At 41.7% G+C, this 21,399-nt stretch overlaps 1 protein-coding gene across 1 annotated transcript in view; it reads left to right on the forward strand.

The window, feature by feature from the left end:
• NMD3 (NMD3 ribosome export adaptor) overlaps positions 1-21,399 on the forward strand; it is a 43,750-nt gene that overhangs the window by 8,101 nt on the left and 14,250 nt on the right. The window contains exons 7-11 of the mRNA XM_075202074.1: positions 6,483-6,573; positions 7,578-7,656; positions 15,470-15,566; positions 16,724-16,841; positions 19,859-20,004. Of these exons, the coding sequence (XP_075058175.1) occupies positions 6,483-6,573; positions 7,578-7,656; positions 15,470-15,566; positions 16,724-16,841; positions 19,859-20,004 (531 nt within the window). The remainder of the gene's footprint in view (positions 1-6,482; positions 6,574-7,577; positions 7,657-15,469; positions 15,567-16,723; positions 16,842-19,858; positions 20,005-21,399) is intronic.

A 21,399-nucleotide genomic window follows, 5' to 3' on the forward strand; every position in this document is an offset into this window, starting at 1 on the left:
ACTCCCTTTTTTTTATTTTGTAACGGAATCCAGTGAAAAAAAGGAACAGAGAGACAGCATTATCGGAGGGGGGGAGCTAAGACATAGTGCTCCCCTGCTCTCCTGCACAATTGGACTAGCACTGTCTTCAAAAGAAGCCTGGGAAAGGAGTCATATCAGTGGGAGCAGGCACCAGGACACTGCTGTTGGGCTTCTCCCCTGTTTGGCCTGTGGGCTAAGTATCTGATTTATTTAACAAACATTTACTGTATTTGGTCTGATTATAAAGTGGGCTAGTAGGGGTTATATTGTAGTTCTCCTACTTGCCAAATTTATCACATTGTTGTTTCACAAAAATACAAGTACAACTTTTATTTTAGATTAGTCGATTACTTGTTTTCTTCACTGTCTCTCGCAATCTCTCTAAACTCAAATCTGGTGTGTTTGGTGTGCCTTTCCTTTGTGAAAATGACAGATAAAGGAAAAGGCCCTATGGCTAAATATTTTACATGTTCTAGATGTAAGGTTAAAGTACCATGTGGGCAGAAGGACCCGTTGGCGCTCTGATCCGACTGCGAAGGAGGGGTCCCCTCTGCGCAAACCCAGCACATTCCAGCCCCACTGACGGAGGAACCGGCCTGGGCGGCTTCCCTGACACAGTCGGTTTCCTCTTTAGCACAGATTATCTCCCAATCTACTCAGTTACTGACAAGTGTGGCAGCCACTGCGGTGCAGAATAATGCTGTTACAGCTTTGGGGCTTCCGGCTGCCACGGTTTCTACTGAAACGGCTATAGCAGGACCTTCCTCTTTAGTAACCGATCAGCCCCCTGATCCGACAGAACCTGCATGGTCCTCAGCATTTATAAAGGGTTTAGACAGGCTAAACCAGTTACTTGAATCCCCAGACTTGCCCCCTGCTAAAAGAAAGCGGCTTAGATCCGCTAATCCTTTTATGGTCCTTTCGGATTCTGAGGGTTTTTCAGAAGAGGTAGGGGAAACAAATTTTGATCCTGACCAGGTTCAACAAGTGGAACAGGAAGACCACACTAGATATCAGTATATTGATGATTTGGTTTTAGCAGTGAGACAGGCGTTGGACCTCCCAGAAATGGAGGATGCTAGTCCTAGAGACAGAAGTCCTTTTTAAGAAAGCCAAAACAAAAGTTATTCGGTTTCCTCCTTCTGTAGAACTCAGAGATATTACAGAGGGAGCCTGGAAACGGCCTGATAAAAGGTCCTCTGTTCCAAGGAGATTCTCCTCCCTGTATATGTATCCATTGCAGGAAGGGGACGTGGCTCGCTGGGAGGGAATCCCTAAAGTAGATGCTCCAGTAGCCCGTTTGGCCCGACACACTCTCCTACCAGTCCCGGGCATGGCAACTCTGCAAGACACCACTGACCGCAGAGTGGAATCTCAATTAAAATCTTTTTTTGTAGCAGCGGGTTCTTCCTTTAGACCCACATTTGCTTCAGCTTTGGTTGCTAAAGCCATGGAAGCATGGGCAGAACAACTGGCAGTCCTTACAGAACTCAGAATGACTTTCCCTAGCTTTACATTTGAAAGAGGCATCGGGGTACCTTTATGAGGCGGCTCAGAACTCAGCATCTGTGTCCTCCTTTATTCAGGCTGCGTCAATTTCAGTAAGAAGAACGTTATGGCTGAAATCCTGGGAGGGGGATTCAGAATCAAAAAAAATCTCTTGAAACCATTCCCTTTTCAGCAGCAGGTTTGTTCGGGCCGGAATTAGATACTATGATTTCCCAGGCAACGGGTGGCAAAAGCACCTTTTTGCCGGTGCACACAAGTAGGGGCCGGGCCCCGCGGTTTAGCTCCTTTAGGCAGCCCTTTCGGGGACCTCCTTTCCTAGGGGCCAGTCATTTCAGAGGTACACAACCAAATGCTCGAGGCTTCTCGGTCAGAGGTAGATCCTCGTTTGCAGCTAGGCGCCAGGCCTCCAAGACTCGGGAAAAGCCTGCGTCCTGACTGCCACTCTATTCCCCAGGAGGTGGTGCCAGTGGGGGGACGTCTGTCTCTTTTTCAGGAACAGTGAGCAGCGTCATCCCAGGACCCTTGGATTCGGGGCATTATATCAAGGGGGTACATGATGGACCTGCTGGGTCCGGTACCACATCGTGTCTTTGTAACCCCGCTACCCCGACATCCACAAAGAAGACAGGCGATACAGGGTTGTGTCATCTCTCTTCTTTCGCAAAGAGTTTTTTGCAGGGTCCCAGACAGCAAGAAAGGAAAGGGTTTTTATTCAAATCTTTTTCTGGTCAGGAAACCGGACGGGTCCTTTTGACCCATCTTAAACCTAAAGAACCTCAATGTGCACTTATGAGTGGACAAATTTCGAATGGAGTCCCTGAGGTCGGTAATAAACGGCTTAGAGAAGGATCAGTTTATGGCTTCTATAGACATAAAGGACGTGTACCTCCACGTTCCCATTTGGAGCGGTCATCAGCCTCTCCTGAGATTCACAGTGGTGGCCTCCCACTACCAGTTTCGGCTCTCCACGGCTCCAAGGGTCTTCACGAAGATCATGTCGGTAATGGCGGCTTGTCTTCACCTAAAGGGAGTTCAGGTCGTGCCCTATTAAGACGATCTGCTCATCAAATCCTCCTCAGAGATTTTCTTGCATCAGCACTTATCCCTCACCATAGCTGTCCTCGAGAGCCATGGGTGGCTGATAAACTTAAGGAAATCCCAGGTGGTTCCGTGCCAATGCATGGTCTTCCTAGGACTCATCAAGGACACCAGTCAGCAGAAGGTGTTCCTGCCTGCGGAGAAGATCAGTTCAATTCAGAGTATAACATCTCGGGTCTTGTCCTCTCCTAGCCCCTCAATTCATTTGTGCATGCGGCCGCTAGGAAAGATGGTGGCCTCCTTCGAGACGATCCCCTTCGGTCGGGCTCATTCACGATGCTTCCAGTGGGATCTGTTGACGAAATGGTCAGGATCCCACCTACGTTTGGATCATCAGAGGATCTCGCTGTCTCCAGGGGCGAAGAAATCGCTTCAGTGGTGGCTGTTTCAGGATCACATGTCGATGGGCAGGTCCTTTGCTCCATGGTCATGGATCATAGCCACAACAGACGCCAGCCTAAAAGGTTGGGGGGCTGTAGTCCTGCATCTCCGGCTCCAGGGGCTTTGGTCAGTCCAAGAGTCCCCTCTATCCATCAACACATTAGAGTTAAAGGCAATCCTTTTGCCTTTTCGGGGGGCCTGAACCTTTCTTCAGGGTCATCTACTCAGAGTTCAGTCCGACAATGCCACGGCTGAGGCATATGTCAACAGACAAGGAGGAACGAGAAGCGTAGCGGCAATGCGGGTATCGGCTCGGATATTCGCTTGGGGCGGAACAATATGTTCCAGCAATCTCGGCTGTGTTCATTCCAGGAATAAACAACTGGGAGGCCGATTATTTCAGTCGCAATGCAATAAGGCCAGGGAAGTGGTCCCTCCATCCGGAACCTGTTCAGAGGTGGGGTCTACCGAATAAAGATCTCAGGACCTCCAGACACAACAAAAAGGTTCCCAGGTTTGGCACAGGGGCAAGGAACCCTTGGCAGTAGCAGCGGACGTAATGACCACGTCGGGGGACTTCAGGTTGAGATATCTGTTCCCTCCAATTCCCATGATTCCTCGAGTACTCAGACGAGTGGGCAGGGCGTTCTGCAGGTAATTCTGATAGCACCTGCATGGCCGTGGCGAATGTGGTACGCGGACGTAATCTCTATGGCGGTAGGGCGAGAGCATCGTCTCCCGTCGTGAGACTATCTTCTCCTTCAAGGTCTTTTTCGTCACCAGGATTTACCTCGGCTGAATTAACGGCATGGCTGTTGAAGCCAGGCTCTGGAGGGCTAAGGGTTACTCCCCCAGTGTAGTGAACCCTCTGCTACGAACTCGTAAGCCTGTTTCGACTCGCATCTATCACCGCATTTGGCGAGCCTATATCAGATGGAGTGAAAATAGGTCTTGTCATATGTCCTCTTTTTGTCTTTTCTGACTTCTGGACTTTCTTCAGGATGATCTTGAGGCAGGTCTCCGCTTAGGTTCCTTAAAGGTACAGGTATCTGCCCTTTCAGTTTCCTTCCACCTGAAGTTAGCGGATATGCCAGACATCGGTATGTTTCTTCAGGGGGTTTTACATATCCAGCCTCCTTACACTCCTCCTACGGCACCTTGGGATCTTAACCTGGTGCTTGATATGCTTACAGGGTCTTCTTTTGAACCCTTACTTTCGGCATGTTTAGGTCTCTGACCTGGCAGGTGGTGTTTCTCTTAGCTATTGCATCCGCTCCTAGAGTTTCAGAGTTGGTGGCTCTGTACTGTCGACAAACATAATTGGTGTTCCAAGAGGACAGAGTGGTATTGAGAACTCTCCCTTCTTTTGTTTTACGAAGGGTGTTCAGTCTTTCATTTGAACCAGGAAATTGTGGTTCCGGTCTTTCAGAAAGATTCTCAGTCTGATCAGGTGTATAGGGAGAAATTAGATGTTTGTTAGGGCTCTCCGCATTTATGTTAAGACGGCTTTCCAAAATTCGGAGTACCGTTTTTCCGTTTATCCTTTAATGATTCTCATAAGAGGCTGTCCAGCCTCTAAGCAGTGAATTGCAAGATGGATTAGGGTAACAATTACACAGGCTATATCAGGGCTAACTGTCCTGTGCTAGAGAGACTTACGGCCCATTCCACCCGATCGGTGGGGGCGTCTTGGGCAGCGAGAAATGGGGCTTCTGCGGACTAACTGTGCAGAACAGCCACCTGGTCTTCTGTCCATACTTTTACAAATTCTATCAGTTTAAAGTGTTTGCGTCTTCGGATGCAAATTTTGCACGTACTGCTCTACGGGCCGGGCTTTCAGAGCGGTCCCACCCTTAGGGGGCTGCTTTAGAACGTCCCCATGGTAAGCAGTGTCCCCCAGACTGGATGAAAGTGAAAAGAAGAGGATTTATGTACTTACGTTAAATCCGTTTCTCTGATTCCGTCTGGGGGACACTGCGATCCCTCCCTTCTGCCTTTCTTCTGGGTGCTTTTGGTTGATTGGCCTTTTCTCCTTGGTGCTTTTTAATTAACTGGCAGGAAGAGGCAGGGGGATTGTAGAGGGGAGGGGTCTGTTAGCAGTGCTAAAGTTAACTAGATAGGTGCCAACTCCCGTTCTCCCCTCCACAACACATGGTAAGCAGTGTCCCCCAGACGGAATCAGAGAAACGGATTTAACGTAAGTACAAAAATCCTCTTTTAAACCCCGTTGTTAAGATATATCGTGGAACCAACATTTGTCGTATTATTTTCTCTCATTCTGCTTGTTCTACAATTTTGTCCGTTGAACAAAGTATGAAAATAAATTCCAATCTTCAAATCCATGATCAAGCTGAAGAATGTTTGGCACCTATACAGACCAATCTGTTGACTGCTGATGCAGTAATTGTCCAATTAGACTGACCGTCATATCTGAAAATGATTAAAACATTTTTTTGTTTTATTTTTAAAAACAAGTTCCAACTCCGATGACTGAAAAACTTCCTAAAGCATGTGAGAAAAAGCTGCTTGACTTCAAACTGGTCAAGTAGATTATTGTGTAAATTTCTGCTCAAATTTACTTTAGTTGCAGCTCGGGAGCTGACCTTTTTGACATGAATTATGCAGTTCATACTTTAATTTCATAAGCTGAGCTTATGAAAGTTCCCTAGGGAAGCCTTTTACACACCACTGGTGCTGGGTTTTTCTTAGTGATGCTGTAAATATTTGGTGGCTTAGTATTGCAGCAGTGGGGTCAGAACTGCTGCCTTGTAACTGAAACCGGTTCATTAGAGTTGGGCAGAAACCATTTAATTTCGGAGCAGCCCAGCTTTCACTAGAACATTGTGCAGTTTCTGCATCTGGATAAACCCCAGTGTGTGTCACACTTCTTAGTGAATGCTACTGTGTGTAATACACAGGTTAGCTCTCTCAATACAAATTTATTGTTCTTTGTTTGTTAATTCCAATTCTTATAAACACACTTGTGTGTGCGTACAAATGTGTACGTGTGTATACACATACAGATGTGTGTGTGTGTGTGTATGTATATATGTGTGTGTGTGTATGTATATATATATGTATATGTGTGTATGTGTATATGTGTATATGTGTGTATATATATATATATATATATATATATATATATATATATATATATATATATATATATATATATATATATATATATATATATATATAATATATATATAATATATATATAACCGTTCTGCATTGAATGCTCAGTTTCATAGAATTTTAACTTTTGTTTTTGGTTTGGTCAGTATTGATCCATATTATGTAGTGTTTCCCTGCATGTTACTTCTGGTTAGCTACATATTATGGTTTTTATTTCTAAGCAGAATTCATTTAAAAGTCATTTTCAGGATTTCTGGAGACTGATGGTCCTGGTACTGCTTGCCATTCTTCTTTTAAACCCTGTGTTAAAACTATGTTTACTTTTCATTCCTGGTCAGGTTCTTCATAAGAAGACTTTTTATTATTTAGAACAAATTATTCTGAAACACAGACTTCATCAGAATACTCTACGTGTCAAAGAAATTAATGGTATGTAACTAAATGTAAACTTTTCATAATTAAGGCATCTAAAATAAAGTACTGCTATACTTTCAATGGAAATTGTATGTTGGTCTAAATATAATTATATATAATATAGCTATAGCCATAGGAATGATTCTATGTAGATGTGTTTATTAAACAATATATGAAACAGTTAAAGGAGTCCACACATGTCACCACAGTAGTCTAGTTACAGCGACGTGGTACTGCAGCTCTGGACACACCAACTTTTTGCTTAATTGAATGTAATGCACACCATTTAAAAACATGAACAAGAGTTATACAAAATATTTTAGGAGTATAGGATGTTATAACTTAATTATTCTAGGCATATAGCAGGCATCCGATAAATATGTACTGTAAGCATTCATTAATATGGAATTGTCAAATAAAGGACTATATCACACATTGAGTCCACATAAGATGTCATTGCAGTTATTACATGTATAGTACACTACCTCAGAATGTTGCATTGCATGTAAAAAGAGATCATTTAAATAACTAAATAAGTTATATGTGCAGCTCAACAATGAAGCCTAATAATGACGCACTCTTCTATAGATAGAAATGCAAAGGGTGGAGGTACCTGATGGCATAGTAAAGCCATACAATATATAAATAAACTGTCATTATTCATTATCTGTCCGAGTTATCATAGGCTGTGTGCAAGAAGGAAGTCCTCATTGAGGCCTGGTGGAGCCCATTTATTGTCTATAATTCCAACCCATGTCCTCCACCCCATAGCCTAGGAAAATTGATTGTAACCCTGTACTATGAAATAAGGAAATGTATTGGATGACCAATATTTCATGTATTTGTACTTTTTTCAACATATACTATTTTACTTTTACTTCTTATTAAGTTTATTGTAATGGAATTTGCCCTGGAAGCAAAAATGCATTTATATCTAGACCACTGCAATAATGCTCACAGTGATATGATCTGTTTTTTGGAATATTGGTATAAAGACAATACAAACTCTTGCTTTGTAGATGGCCTGGACTTTTACTACGCATCTAAGCAGCATGCACAGAAGATGGTTGAGTTCCTCCAGTGCACAGTGCCTTGCAGGTACACTTTGTGTAATACACATTACTAGGTACTATAAATCAACATGGTAGCTGCATATGCACAGGCTTGGCCTGTAGGATAACACTTTCTTATCATTAAGGGACATGCTCTTATTTGTATAATGAATATATATATTTTTATCATTAATTGTTTTTATTGAGTTTTGTCAAGTAAATGGGAGTACAGAAAATAAAAGGAGGGGGTATGGACACACCAATGCAATATAAACAAATTTACATACAGCATAGAAGCCACAGTGGAAATTTAAGCTGAGACTCCCGTCTCGACCTGGGAACCTGAGGGCACTACCTGGACGGGCTGTGGGGACCCAGTTAATAGGGACAACATTAACGGGTAGAGAGAAAGGAAGATTTGTTTCTGGAGCACCACCACCTTCTGTCACATAAACATGCCAATCAAACCATTTCAACCATGGAGAGGGTGGATTCGTAGAGTAGGGTGGGCACTCCCAGAGTTTCCATCTCAAAAGCAAACTGAACTTTGGCTATTACATTTGTTAAGGACGGAGACTTCCATGCCTGAGATATGGAGGCCCTAGCGATAATAGGTATATGGTTTAAAAACATAACGGGCTTGAGGAGGATAAAATTGAAGAAGGGCAATTTCAGGCGCTGGGGAGAGAGATAAGCCGCGGTAACTTTATTAGCGAAGTCAAATACATGAATCCAAAATGAATATAAAACAGGACATGCCCAGAAAATATGAAGCAAATCACCTACCATCGAGCATTGTCTCCAACATAGTTTACAATGAGAGAGCCACATTCTGTGGATTCTAGAGGGAGTAAGATAGTCCATTAACCAGTTTGATAAACATTTCAGTATGATTTAAGCATTTGGACAAACGAAAAGAGTTTACAAAAAAACTGCCTGCCACTGATCTTCCGTGAAGGATAACTGGAGATCTGATTCCCACAGAAGTTGATTAAAATTTTTAGCAGTTGGCTCCGGGGAGGTAAATCCATACCAGAAAGTGATCTCTGCTTTATTATCACCTTTTTGTTCGTTTTGGAAGGGGTAAGGCTTGGGGGGCCTGGAGAGCCCAGTTGTATCTCGAGAGAGGAGACACCCAATGTCTAATTTGTAACTACTTGTAGAAATCTCTTGCAGGAATATGGAACTGATTTTGTAATTGCGTGAAGGAAAGCAAACGCTGAGCATCAAATAAAGAGCCTAAAATGCTAATACCATTAGCTATCCAGAGGGACTGATTCATATCTGGGATTAGTTTAGCTAAAGTCCCAATTGACAGGTTATTGGTGGGAAGGGAAATGATAGAAGACTTCTCAACTAGCCTGTCCCCAAGCTCTCAAGGAGTCGCTGGTTAACCGGGGCAGAGACGCACTAGGAGGACGCCACTGCCTAGGCATCCACATTAGATCTTGTAAAAGAAAGTGAGGGTTGTGAGCTGTCTCCAAATCCACCCAGGGTTTCTTATGTGGGAGTTGAGACCAATCTCTAAGCTGGGACAATAGACATGCCGTATGGTATCTAGCTATATCTGGCAGAGCCAGCCCCCCTCTTTGTCTAGTTAAAGACATTCGTGCGCTAGCTATCTGTGGGGGTTTATGCTTCCAAATGTATGAACACATGATGGAGTGTAACTTATCAAGCAAAGGTTTTGGTAGAGTCAGAGGTAATGTACGGAACAAATACATTGGTTTCGGCAAAATCATCATCTTAAAGGCTGCCAGCCTACCCAACCAGGAGACCTCGCTGCACATCCATGACTTTGTCAAGGTAAGAATTAGGGGAATCAAAGCTGCAAAATTAAGGTCCACAATGTTTTTCACAGAGGGAGTAATTTGGATGTCCAAATAAGGCAGCGCCTCCAACTTTCAAGAGTAAGGGAAGAGAGCCCCAAGACTCGACACTCTAGATAAAGGCAAATTGATAGGTAAGGCGTCTGATTTAGTGGTGTTTAACTTGTAATAGGATGCTCCACTATATTTATCAAGTATATAGTGTAAGGAAGTCAGCGAGGCTAGAAACAAATAGTAAGATGTCGTCAGCAAAAAGATAGTTTGTCAACCGTCTGATTGATAATAACCTGGGGAAGTTATATCCAATTTAGGATCAGCTACAATGTTAAAATCCCCCATAGTTAAGACAACCCTCCTTATGTTTATCGACTTCCTGAAATGCCTCCTCTAAGAATGGGGTCTGGCTTGAGTTCGGAGCATAGAGAGAGAGGTAAGAGTAACTAAGGTATCTTCCAGGAGGCCAACAAGAATCCGGTATACCTGCTTTGTCAACTATCTGCTTTTTAAGAGTGCAAGTAATTTTAGAGCTAAACAGAATGGCAACTCCGTTGCTTTTTAAGGGACCATTCGCCATGTAAATTGTAGGATAATGGTTTTGTCTGAAAATGGGGGGAGCGGAAGCTGAAAAGTGAGTCTCTTGTAATACAACAATATCTGCCCGCTGTTTAAAAAAAAAAGTCGGAGCCATGCGGCATTTATTTGGCGAGTTAAGAGACAGGAGTTTAACCATCTAAGTAGAGGAATGTTGGGTTGACAACCTGAGGGAAAACCACAATATACCAAGCCCAGAAACCAGGACAGTGACTAACTACAGTAGTAACAGGAGGGAAGGTGTGTTCCAAATTTGTAGCAAAGACACACAGGGTAATGGGGAAAAAAGGAGGAAAAAATAGTACAATCTAATCGAAATAACCCAAACCATTGGGTTAGCGTATTTGCTGGAGGGAGAAATAGGAGAAACCAGCAAAATAGGTATCAGGGGGAGCATGGACCCACGCACACAGCATCCAATATTAACCTATAACATTTGAAAACCCTGTTGAACAATTTGGAACGTGATGAACAATACTTTTAACCTACTAGAGAGGCAGAACGAGGTATGAAAATACTTAACAATACAACAAATACAAAATACGGTCTGTTGCAGATCAGCAGTTGAAGTGCCTGAAATATAAAACCCATAAATAACAGAATAACACTTGCAAACCAAACGCATAACCCCAACCGTACCCACTAAGAGCCACAAGACTCTGGGTAGTCTCTAAAAAGGTGCAAGGTCTGTCTACAATTCTGCAACACAGACTTCAGAAATCTGGGCTCGGAGGAGCTACCAGACTGCCAACCAGAAACATGAGCACAGAAAGAGATAATGGACGTCTCATGAAGCTCCCTTGGACCAATCGCTTCTCAATCTCGATTTAGAGGCGAGGGGTGACTCGCGAACCGGAATATCCCAAGATTTCAAAAGAACAATGCCATCTTTTACCGATGAAATCACATGGGAAACATTTTGACGACGTACAAGCAGCTTTACTGGAAAGCCCCAGCGGTACTGAATGTCTTGTTCACGTAAGGCACTAGTTACAGCTTGGAAAGACCTACGTTTAGCTATGGTGGCATCCGAGAAGTCAGGAAAAAGTTGCAGATTTATAAGGATTGTCGAGCTTTCATCCAGCCTAAACGCCTGCAGTATATGCTCTTTGACATGAAAAAAGTGAAGCCTCAGAGGGGTATCCCGAAGAAGAGCATATGAACCAAACCTCGGCTTTGAAAGGCGATGAATGTGATCAATGGCTAAATCTAGGTCAGACACTGAGGGTAGAAGTTGGTGGAATAACGTGGAAACAAAAGGCAAGAGCTCAGATGGGGAGACTGTGTCAGGAATTCCTCTTATTTTAATATTGTTTTGTCTCGACCGGTCCTCCACGGCTGCCATTTTGTCACGGAAGGTGTTATGTTCAGTTTTCAGCTTTTCGTGTTCTGTAATTAACTCCTTATGGTGAGCGACCACTTCCTCCAATTTATCTTCCAGATGACCAGTTCGTCGTCCCAGTTCAGTGACCTCACGTTGAATATCTGTAATTGATGACCTCATTTCCGAAAGCAATTGTGTCTTGAGTGTAGCAAGCATAGATTGCTTGACTTTAATTGTGATAGGGCCATCTGTGTCAACATGGGAGGGAGAATGCAGAGAGTGTTGAGACCCTCTTGCAGAGCTAGAGAGACGATAGATGCCGTAGCGTTTGCAGAGTGCTTGGTTTTCCCCGCATTAGAGGAAGAAGAGCTCTGTGGTTTGAAGAATTGAACTGGAGGCGGAGACTGGATTGATTTAACTTTTTTTAGGTTCCATGGCGCCTACAGTAGGCCAGATTGTAGACTGAGATGAGATATATGAAAGGCCAAGGTCTTGTAGTATTGGCTAGATGTAGGAACTGGGTATAGTGGAGTGGGTTAGGTGGACCAGCGCCACAAGCAAAGGGTGTGTTGCGACATGGGAGGGGGGGACCCAAAGTAGCTCAGATTATTATATGGCAGGACATTCAACACCACCTCTTTCATTCTTCATAGTATTATTTGAAGTAGATGCCAGACAGGAGGTTAGGAGAACCTTAAACCGGATTTGTAAGAATATTGGCTGTAGTGTTAAGAGCTCCCCACTAGATGGCAGCAGAGATTGAGTAGTAAATGAGGCACAATTCCAGACACTGACCAGCACCAACGATACCCACACGGGCACAGTAGACTTGCTGCTGCTGTTACTGAGGAAGAGCAGCTGCTTCAAAGCTGCCCCTGGCATACCACTCTGACCTCGGGTTCCGTGGGTACAGCGTCCTCACAGTCCTGCTACATCAGCCCAGAACAGCTGTGCACTGACATCGGTTGGGATACTCGCCGGAAGTGAAGCTGCAATGGCGCTGGGACATCCGGTTCGGCGCCACAGAGGCAGACAACAGACCCCCCAAACCACCGAAGACAGGGGGAGAGCCCTGACTCAGATGTCCAGGTAAGGGGTAGACAGAGCAGGAAAGCCGAGCCCCTGGAGACGGAGCTTCACGCCCCGTAGCTGGGTACTGGGGCTGACCCCTGATCGGCCGAATGCGGGAAAGCTGCTGACTGGGGATACCGCTGGGTCCGGGAGAAGCACCACTCAATTAGCGCAGCTTTAGCAATGCCGAGGGCTCCAAAACAACCCGATAAACGGGTTCTTAGAGCTCAGTAGCTGGAGCTTGGGGAAAATGACGCCTGCCAGAATGGCTGTCAAGCTACGCCTCATAAGGAATATTTTTAATTATTTTTAAGGGAAGGTGCATGAAGGGTCAGTTGGAGAAAAGAGGCGGGAAATCCTGGTCATTATTCATGGGGGCGGGGGGTTAATGTTGGTAGCCTTGTAACAGAATGAACTATATCTGACAACTGCATAGTCTTTCAGGATTATCAACTTGTTGTTGTTATTATTAATAAACAAAATCTTAATTACATATGTAAACAGTGGCATCATAATTTGGTGCCTGTATATTGCTGCATTAGTAAACTGATGTCTCTTCAGGAATCTTCAGCTAGGTATCCTAAATGGAGACGGTTGCATTTACAGAAAGCAAGTAAAGGGAAGACAGTGCCACCTGCCTGATTGCATGTGTTTTTCAATTATAAGAGTAACAATAACAAAAATATCAAAGAAGCATCTGCTACTTTACTTCTTAGAAACTGTCACTACCAAGACTGTAATTACATGGTTTAATTCAATGCTTTATAAATCGGGTGAGGGACCATGTCACAGTCAAGTGTTGTCTTATTCTTTAGTCGTTTTTTATTTTTTATTTTGTTCTCCCCCCCCCCCCCCTCCCAATTTCTTCTCTTTCCCCTCCCCGAAAGGTTGACGCACATCACAAAGTCTCTGTAATCATAGATTTTCTCCACTGTTTCCAGTAGGGAGTATATGGATCTATAAAGCACCAATTTAGAAAATGTAAAATTCACTACAAATAAAATACTTAGTTGGGGATGGTTTCAAAACCTGTGAGAAACTATAAACAAATGTTTATGCATTTACAAAGCTTTTTCCTTTTATTCCAATGGGGCTTTCAGCATGTGCGCTACATGTAGAAACCCCATTTTATTGAATGGGCCCATTGAAATTAATGGAAAAAGCTTTACTAATGAATATATTAAATCGGGCCGTGTGCACTCCTCCGCCAAAATGAATTGATGCAACTTATTCACACATTTTACTTGAATAAAAAAAATCTCCCTAATCCCTATCTACCCTTTATTAAATATGAAGTAAAAATTGATCTGTCATAGAACAATGGGCAAAGAAGGAAAAAAATAAATTCCAGTACAGTTGTTCATGAACGTGAACTATCACTAAAAGGTCAAAACAGGGTGGCCCCTGGGACTTCAGTTCAGTGCAAGCCAATTGTAAGCTGGTACCTGCACTGGCAGCTTGTGGTGAACTTTGTTGACCTGGGCACTTTCTGCTTTGATCCCCTATCAATGGAGTGCTCCAGGGAGTTTGGCATTCCTTTCAATGGGCACATTTATTTCTATGGTATTTTTCCATATTACGCATTCTGGAAACCCCATTGAAATGAATGAGCCATTGAAATATATAGGAGGTGATCCAAAAATCTTAAAACTGATGATAAATCCATTTGACTAAACTTACAAAATTGCATGAATTTGAAAGAAATTGATGTTTGGCAGGTTATATTGTTGAGACAATGAGTTTTGATACCTTTTTTTTTTTTTTTTTTTTATAAAAAAAGAGGACAAATTGATAGATGGTCAGAAGTGAAACAGGTTATGAATAAGCTTCTCCCTGTAAATGTAGATGTGACTGCTCCTGTATTGGAGCTATTTTTCTTATTTGTATAGAATCCATAGTAAAAAGCCTAAACCTCTCTAACCTCTCACTTTTATCAATGAGCTTAATGATAATAGTTTAATAATATTATGTATCAAATGTATACTTGGTAGACTTTAGTGTTCATATATGTTCAACATTTATTATGTATGCCTTTTTTCTCTTATGAAAATGACACCTAAATGTTTGGATTGTGCATAACTATTAAAGTGTTCTACTTTATTGTAACAGGGTTTTCCCTGCACTCTCTGCAGATGTGTTTTCTTCAGATTATCTATATTTTATCTTGAGCTCATGCTGAATAAAAGCTTGTGGTTACAAAGTAGCCTACGTTGGTGTGTCTGTTACGTATGTGTATTTCTTCCACATGATGTTTGTTCTACATCAAAGTTCACTGATTTCAGGGTCTGTGATGTATTAAAGTAATACCACTAAGCTGTGCAAAATTGTTTTTCTCACATCCGTCTCTGGAATATTTTCTTAAAACAGACAGGAGAGGCCACATGTGGGGACCAAACTGAAATTTGAAACTATTTGAACATTAATAGAATTTAATTGAATTAAACTATATTTTTTAAAATAAAAAACCATTGTAGGGCCTGGTTTACAGCTGGCTGAATATGCACCTAAAAACAGGCTGCAAAATTGTGATTGTAGCTATTGTAATAAACACGCAACCTGTAGTGGAAAAGATACTGCTTCCATAAGCATAGAAAATGACATGCATATGGGACGTGCAGAGATGCTCATCCTAAGTTGCATTTTAAGGATACATGTAAGTTCTAATCGCACGTACCTCTAAGGGGTATGTAATCTTCCTGTATTCAACGAACATAAATTCTTATTTTTACTCTCGGCAAGTGGACTTTCATATCTAGAAGTGAAATATTTTTTTCAGTCTTTTAATAAGTCCTAACGCATTGAATGGCCTTATATTACACTATTAACATGTGGAGACTATATTTCAATTATCCTAGGGCCAAAGCTAAAGGTGGGTTCTAGGTGGTGGGGCAGAGGGAGGATTGCATATTCAGTGGATGAGCTAATAGACAAGTGCACCAGAAGAAATATAGCCTTTATTATTTTTGTTTTGTTTTGGTCCTGTGAAATATAAATTGACAACATTAGGCTTAGCAGCTGAAAAATAACATTTCCTTCCCTTGTAGGTCAAAAGCTTCTCAGCGTCTCATCTCCCATGATGTCCATACGAACGCCTACAATTACAAAAGCACCTTTTCAATTGAAATCGTCCCAATATGCAAGGTCAGTTGCAAGGTTCAAGAACTTTGTGCTTCCAGGAACTTTGATTCATGTGACGTTTTCTTTTTTGGGGAAGGAGTTTCGTATTTGTTTTTTTTTTTGTTTTTTATTTCTGCACTTGATTTGTGTGTTATCATTGATGTTGCAGCCCGTCAAGGGCTGCATCACATATAAACGCTTCATTGTGTTTTGACTGTACGACCTCATACAAAACGGCCTGACGACAGAAAAGGCTTTGGGATCATTCATCACCAGGCCAGTGCCTAATATCCGCTCACAGCTGTAACACAGGATATAGCACCATGTTCTCAGATTAATTTACTGTCAAACAAAAGTACCCATGTCTTCCTGTTGGTCGGCTGCACTGTTAATGTTTGGGTTCTTTGTTTTTAAAGCTGCATGACAAGTGTACTATATACCCTGATATTGGCCAGCATTTTTAATTACTACATGTTTGTAGTTGTCTTTGTATTATTAAAGTTTGATTTTTGTAGCAAACTACAAACATCCAGCAGCTTCTGTAGAATCATCATCATGACGCTCTCCTACTCTTAAATAGTAAATGCATCATAAACTCTTGAAAAATACTTATTATAGTCTGTTAAACGGTAATTACTACTGTGCATGGTAAGCTTGTATAAAGTGTTTGTCTTTGAAAATGCTTAAAAAAAAATCATCTAAAGTACATTTATTTTTCATTTATAGAGCTGTCAATCAGGTGATAGTAGCCTTACACATCCTGCTGTTGTGTAACATCAGATACGCACTGCTACTCAGTGTACAGGGAATTAACATACTGCATATTGAGGATGCCTTGGGAAATACTGCAGAAGATGTTATAGTGAGCGCTTGCAACAATAAAAACAGAAGTACAAAGCCAGATCTTGCAACCTTAAACTAAACACTGCTTAAGTCAATGAGTAAATGACCCTAATTATAATGTACTTAAGTAGCTGTTATGTAAAAGTGTCCTTAAGGAGACTTGAAATTTACAGCCTGTAGTAGTACATTCACAGGCATGTGTCCTACAAGCAAGTTCTCCAACTAAAATATTATGATCCCTCCCAGAATCCTCATATTCTGCTGACTTAATGTGTATTGTATATAAAACAACTGTCTCAACATATTACACCAACAATGTTCTTTTATATTGTACACAGGACAATCTGGTGTGTCTCTCACCGAAGCTAGCGCAAAGCCTTGGGAATATGAACCAGCTCTGTGTGTGTGTGCGAGTAACAAGTACTATTCACCTGATTGACCCCAGTACTCTGCAGAGTAAGTCTTGCTTCATTACAACAATCTTCCTGATGTCTATTCTGAAGATTTAAGCTCACTCTTCTCAGTTGAATCAGCTACTGATTAAAACCAAAAATAAGAAAAATACATTTGCACATAAAATAAATATTATTTAAAATCAAAGTGAAAAATAATTCCCAGTAATTTCCATGCTCTTTGATAAATAATGTCCTGTCATTGTAAAGATGTCTATATACAATACAAGATGACCAGGTCAGAACGTCATTGCTACATATGTAGGATCTTGCATGCGCTGCGCTGTTTGTTACAGCTTTGTCTGTTACTGCAGTGGAGTTTTATTATGTTTTGTTTTTGTACACTGGATTGTCTACACGATTATGTAGCAAATATCTGTAGGCAATAATTTAATATTGTAGGAATATTCTCTGGATGATTGACCAGCAACCGGTTGGTCTGCTTAATTTAAGACGAGAAAAGAGTGAAATTTGTCCTGTGGCAGTAGCTCGTGCTGCGACCCTCTCTGAGCTGTCCTGTGTAGATTATTTAGATGTGCACCTGAGACGCTCCAATGTGCAGAAGGTCTTAGAAACTTTTGGTATATATTTCTGCCTGCTACAAAAATGTTCTAAGTCTCAGCAAAAGGTCAAAAGATTACCTTCTGTAGGGGGAACATTTTCATGGTACTTTTTTTCCTTCAAGCACTTAACAATTGTTTGTCTACTATGAGGAGGAGTGCAAAGCATTAATATGGTACGTTGTGTCCATGGGTATATTTCAAAGAAAACTTGTCAAAATGCATTTCTAATATGTTGTGAAGTTGACTTGTGATGCAGTTTAGAAAAATCTAACAATAGTACATTCTGCCTAATTAATGTAATGTTAACGAATACCGTTTTAGTGTAATAATGGTGTAAGAATTACTTAAAATCTCTGAAGCGGGCGTAAGATTGTGTGACTATAATCTCATGTGATCTTTCACAGCCAATCAGGAACCAGTCTTTAAAGATTTACTACTTACTGTAATTTTATGTTGCACAGTTTATCCATAGCACAGTGAGTGTGTTCATTCCTGTACAGTGGCTGATGTCATTCTCCTTTTATTACTCAGGAATCTTTATTCCTGTCTAGCATTTGGCTATTTTCTGTAATCCACTATAAGTGTAACATGCAAGGTTTATATATTGTCTGTTCAGATATCTTGTTTAATGTGTAGATGGTGGGTCCCCTTTAAGTGCATTCAAACTTTACAATTTAACCCTTTCAGTGTTAAGAATAATTGGTCTCGTCCTCAGCATATACCTTTTTAAAGCCCTTCTCTCACCCTTGGCACTGCAGGAAAGACACTTAGGCCTAGATTTACTAAGCTGCGGGTTTGAAAAAGTGGGGATGTTGCCTATAGCAACCAATCAGATTCTAGCTGTCATTTTGTAGAAAGTACTAACTAAATGAAAGCTAGAATCTGATTGGTTGCTATAGGCAACATCCCCACTTTTTCAAACCCGCAGCTTAGTAAATCTAGCCCTTAGACTCTGTGATACCCCCCGCCTCCTTTCACATTATGCTGCCTATAATCACCCAGGTACAGAGATTAACTTCCCAGGTACAGTAACCCCTAAACCACAGAAATTAAGTGATTTGGAGGATCTCACCCCTCCCCCCCCCCATTCTGACTTCACTAAATTCAGGGGATCCTTGTTTTAAAGATGGGAATCCCTTCTTTCATATGATGTGGAATCTTGTTATTGTTTGGTGATCACCAGAAGATTATACTCCACACTACAGAAAACATTACATAGCCCAGTATGGGGGAGGGTTTTGTAATTCCCATCCCAACTCCAGGAAATTATGGAGACCCCTCTTTCTAATTATATGCCCTCTTAGTTATTGTTTGGTGATTAATAATACAGTGTACTCCAGGAAGCGTTAAGTCTAGGAATGGGGCTGGGTTCAGATCTTCCCAGTCTTTATTTCATTAAACACAGGTACCCTCATTTTGATGTTTGATTGTCTCATTTTGTAAACCTGGTCTACTCATATTATTCCTAAACATCATATTTTATAGAATACAGGCAATCGATTTACCAGGAACTCAATATTGATCTTACTGTCCTAAGTAATGGAAGTTAAATTCTAGACTTTATTTGATTAACACAGCACAGATGTTAATAGTTTAAATTTTCCTTAAAAAATAATTAAGAATTTAACATGAAGGCATCTTTTATCTTCCAGTCCTGGTTTGCTGGATGCTTCGGCAACCTGTATGGCTGGCTGTAACAATTCCATGCCAAACTCCTCTCTGTGCTTGTCATATCACAAACAGGCTAATTGGGTGTTTATTCCACTCCCCCCAATCATTTCCAATCCGTGTAGACAGACATATTATGAACCAATATACTTGAGTGTACCATTCACTAGACCCGTCCCTGGGACAAGTGAATGTGTGTAGGTCTCATTCTTGTGGATATTGGTTCAGACCATAACGTCTGCCTCCAGTGTATGTAGGTAAATAGTACATTTTCACAGTGTTGTAATAAAAATCAGAAAGCTGAGGAAAAGTTCTCCATTACATTATGATTACCCAGTTATGTATTGTAATGGACTGGATTGCAGGCAGAGTAGCTTCACGTTGCCTTTCGATATTTGAGGCCTCAGTTTGCTTCTCTACGGGCCCATGCATTTATCCTACATATTGCCTTTCATTTGTTTAACTGTTTTCAGTGGATGAGTTTATTTAAAACATGTGATCTATATGGTTTTTGGAGTACACGCTGAGCCTCTTGTTATACCTTTCTTTGATAGATTATATTATCTTATGATGCAATCAGCATTTTATTTATAGAGAGACAAAACTGAAACCACCTTCTCTCTACCGGCTGGCAAACCTTTTGAAATGCACCTTTCTCAGATGTCAGAATGACGTCTGGGGCCACTTTACAGTTCGTTTTGATAGACTTCACAACCTAATTTAAAAGTGATTGCAGGTATGGTCTGTTATTCATAAAGATTGTAAAGTCGTCTTTTCTCTGCCCTCACAGTTGCCGAAGTTGATGGGAACACATATTGGCGGCATCCTTTTCACAGCTTGTTTCATCCTAAACAGCTAGAGGAGTTTATTGTGATAGACGTAGACGTTGTGAGAGACCGGAAACTAGGGGCAGGAGCTGGCATGAGATCAAACAAGGTATGGTTTGTGTTTCTCTTCCCTAACTCCTTACTACCAAGTAAGAGCTGAAGCCTGTCACTAGGTAATTTCATAAAACTGTGATATTACAATAAACCTACTCTAAGCTAATCTGGTAATTGCTCACATCAATCTATTGCAGATAACAATAATAGCACATCTGGTATTTCAGAAACATCATCTTCTACTGACTGCAGACATGTTCACATTACAGATGAATTAATTTTGTAGTTTGTAATACAAAACAGTGTTTAGATTAACACATTTCTTCAGGGGTAATGCATAGCCTCTTCCTGACCAATAAGAAACCACACCACAGATTTAAAGTTTGAAGACGAAGGGTAAATTACAGGCAGAGGGGTGCGTTTAGTGCCCCACCTCCTTGCTTACCAGCTGCATCCCTGGGAGAACACAGCAGCATCCAGTTTGGGAACCGCTGAGTTAACCGGTGTTAAGAGGCCTGCAACATTGTTGCAGCTAAATAAATAAATAAAGAAAAACAACAACTAATTGCTGTGACTGGCTGTCCATTTCATTGTAGTGAATAGGGAAACAAAGAGGGTAGGGGCAGTCTTCAGTTTGAATAGATACATCTTTGCTGAATGCTCCAGTTCAGGAGCAGTAAGAAACCACTTTAATGCTTATTTTTCAACAATAGAGCAGAAAAGGTTTTAACAGTGATTTGAACATCAAAATAAGGGGTTGGATTATAAATATTTCTCCATTGGCCATCTGGGAGATACGGACTAACTAAAGAGTCTTAAGTCTCATCCTAAGACGTCGGGGTGTTTCTTTTTTTCTTTTTTTTTTTTTTTATAGGGAAAAAGGGTAGGTTCCATTTTCCTCTACTCCATCTCCCCTGACTGCCTCACTCCCCTTCACCCTTGGGAGTAAGATGAAGCATATACCTGTAAGTAGAGTATATAGGACTGGCCGAGTTGCTGTATGGTAGCTCCGACTCCCCTCTGGAGGAGCAGAGGGAGGCTATCTTTCTCTGCTACTTTCAGTGTGTTTCCTCTGTGTAGCTTGTTGAGGGGGGGGGAAGCTTGCGAAAGCTTGACCACGTTCTGAGCCAGCTGTCCAGGTTTCCTTTTCGGGATACTGGAAGAGAAATGCCTGCCATTTCATAGGATGTGCAAACTGGTGATGGCTTCTGTTCAGGCATAGTGTTGACATTCTAAGGGCAATACCAGCAGAAACCGGCACAATACAGTAAATACACTTAAAGACAGCATGCCCTCACTCCCCAAGCAGATTAATCCTACTGCAGCCAGACTAGGCTGGTACTAGCAAAATCAGGGGTGGGACATGAGGCCCCCCCTCTGGGGTCCTGCCCTCCTGCACCAATTTTTTTTCCCCTAGAACCAGCACTAGGCTTTGCAGCCGGGGCTGTTT

The sequence above is a fragment of the Mixophyes fleayi genome, chromosome 3 (assembly GCF_038048845.1).
Source record: "Mixophyes fleayi isolate aMixFle1 chromosome 3, aMixFle1.hap1, whole genome shotgun sequence".
NCBI lineage: Eukaryota > Metazoa > Chordata > Amphibia > Anura > Limnodynastidae > Mixophyes > Mixophyes fleayi.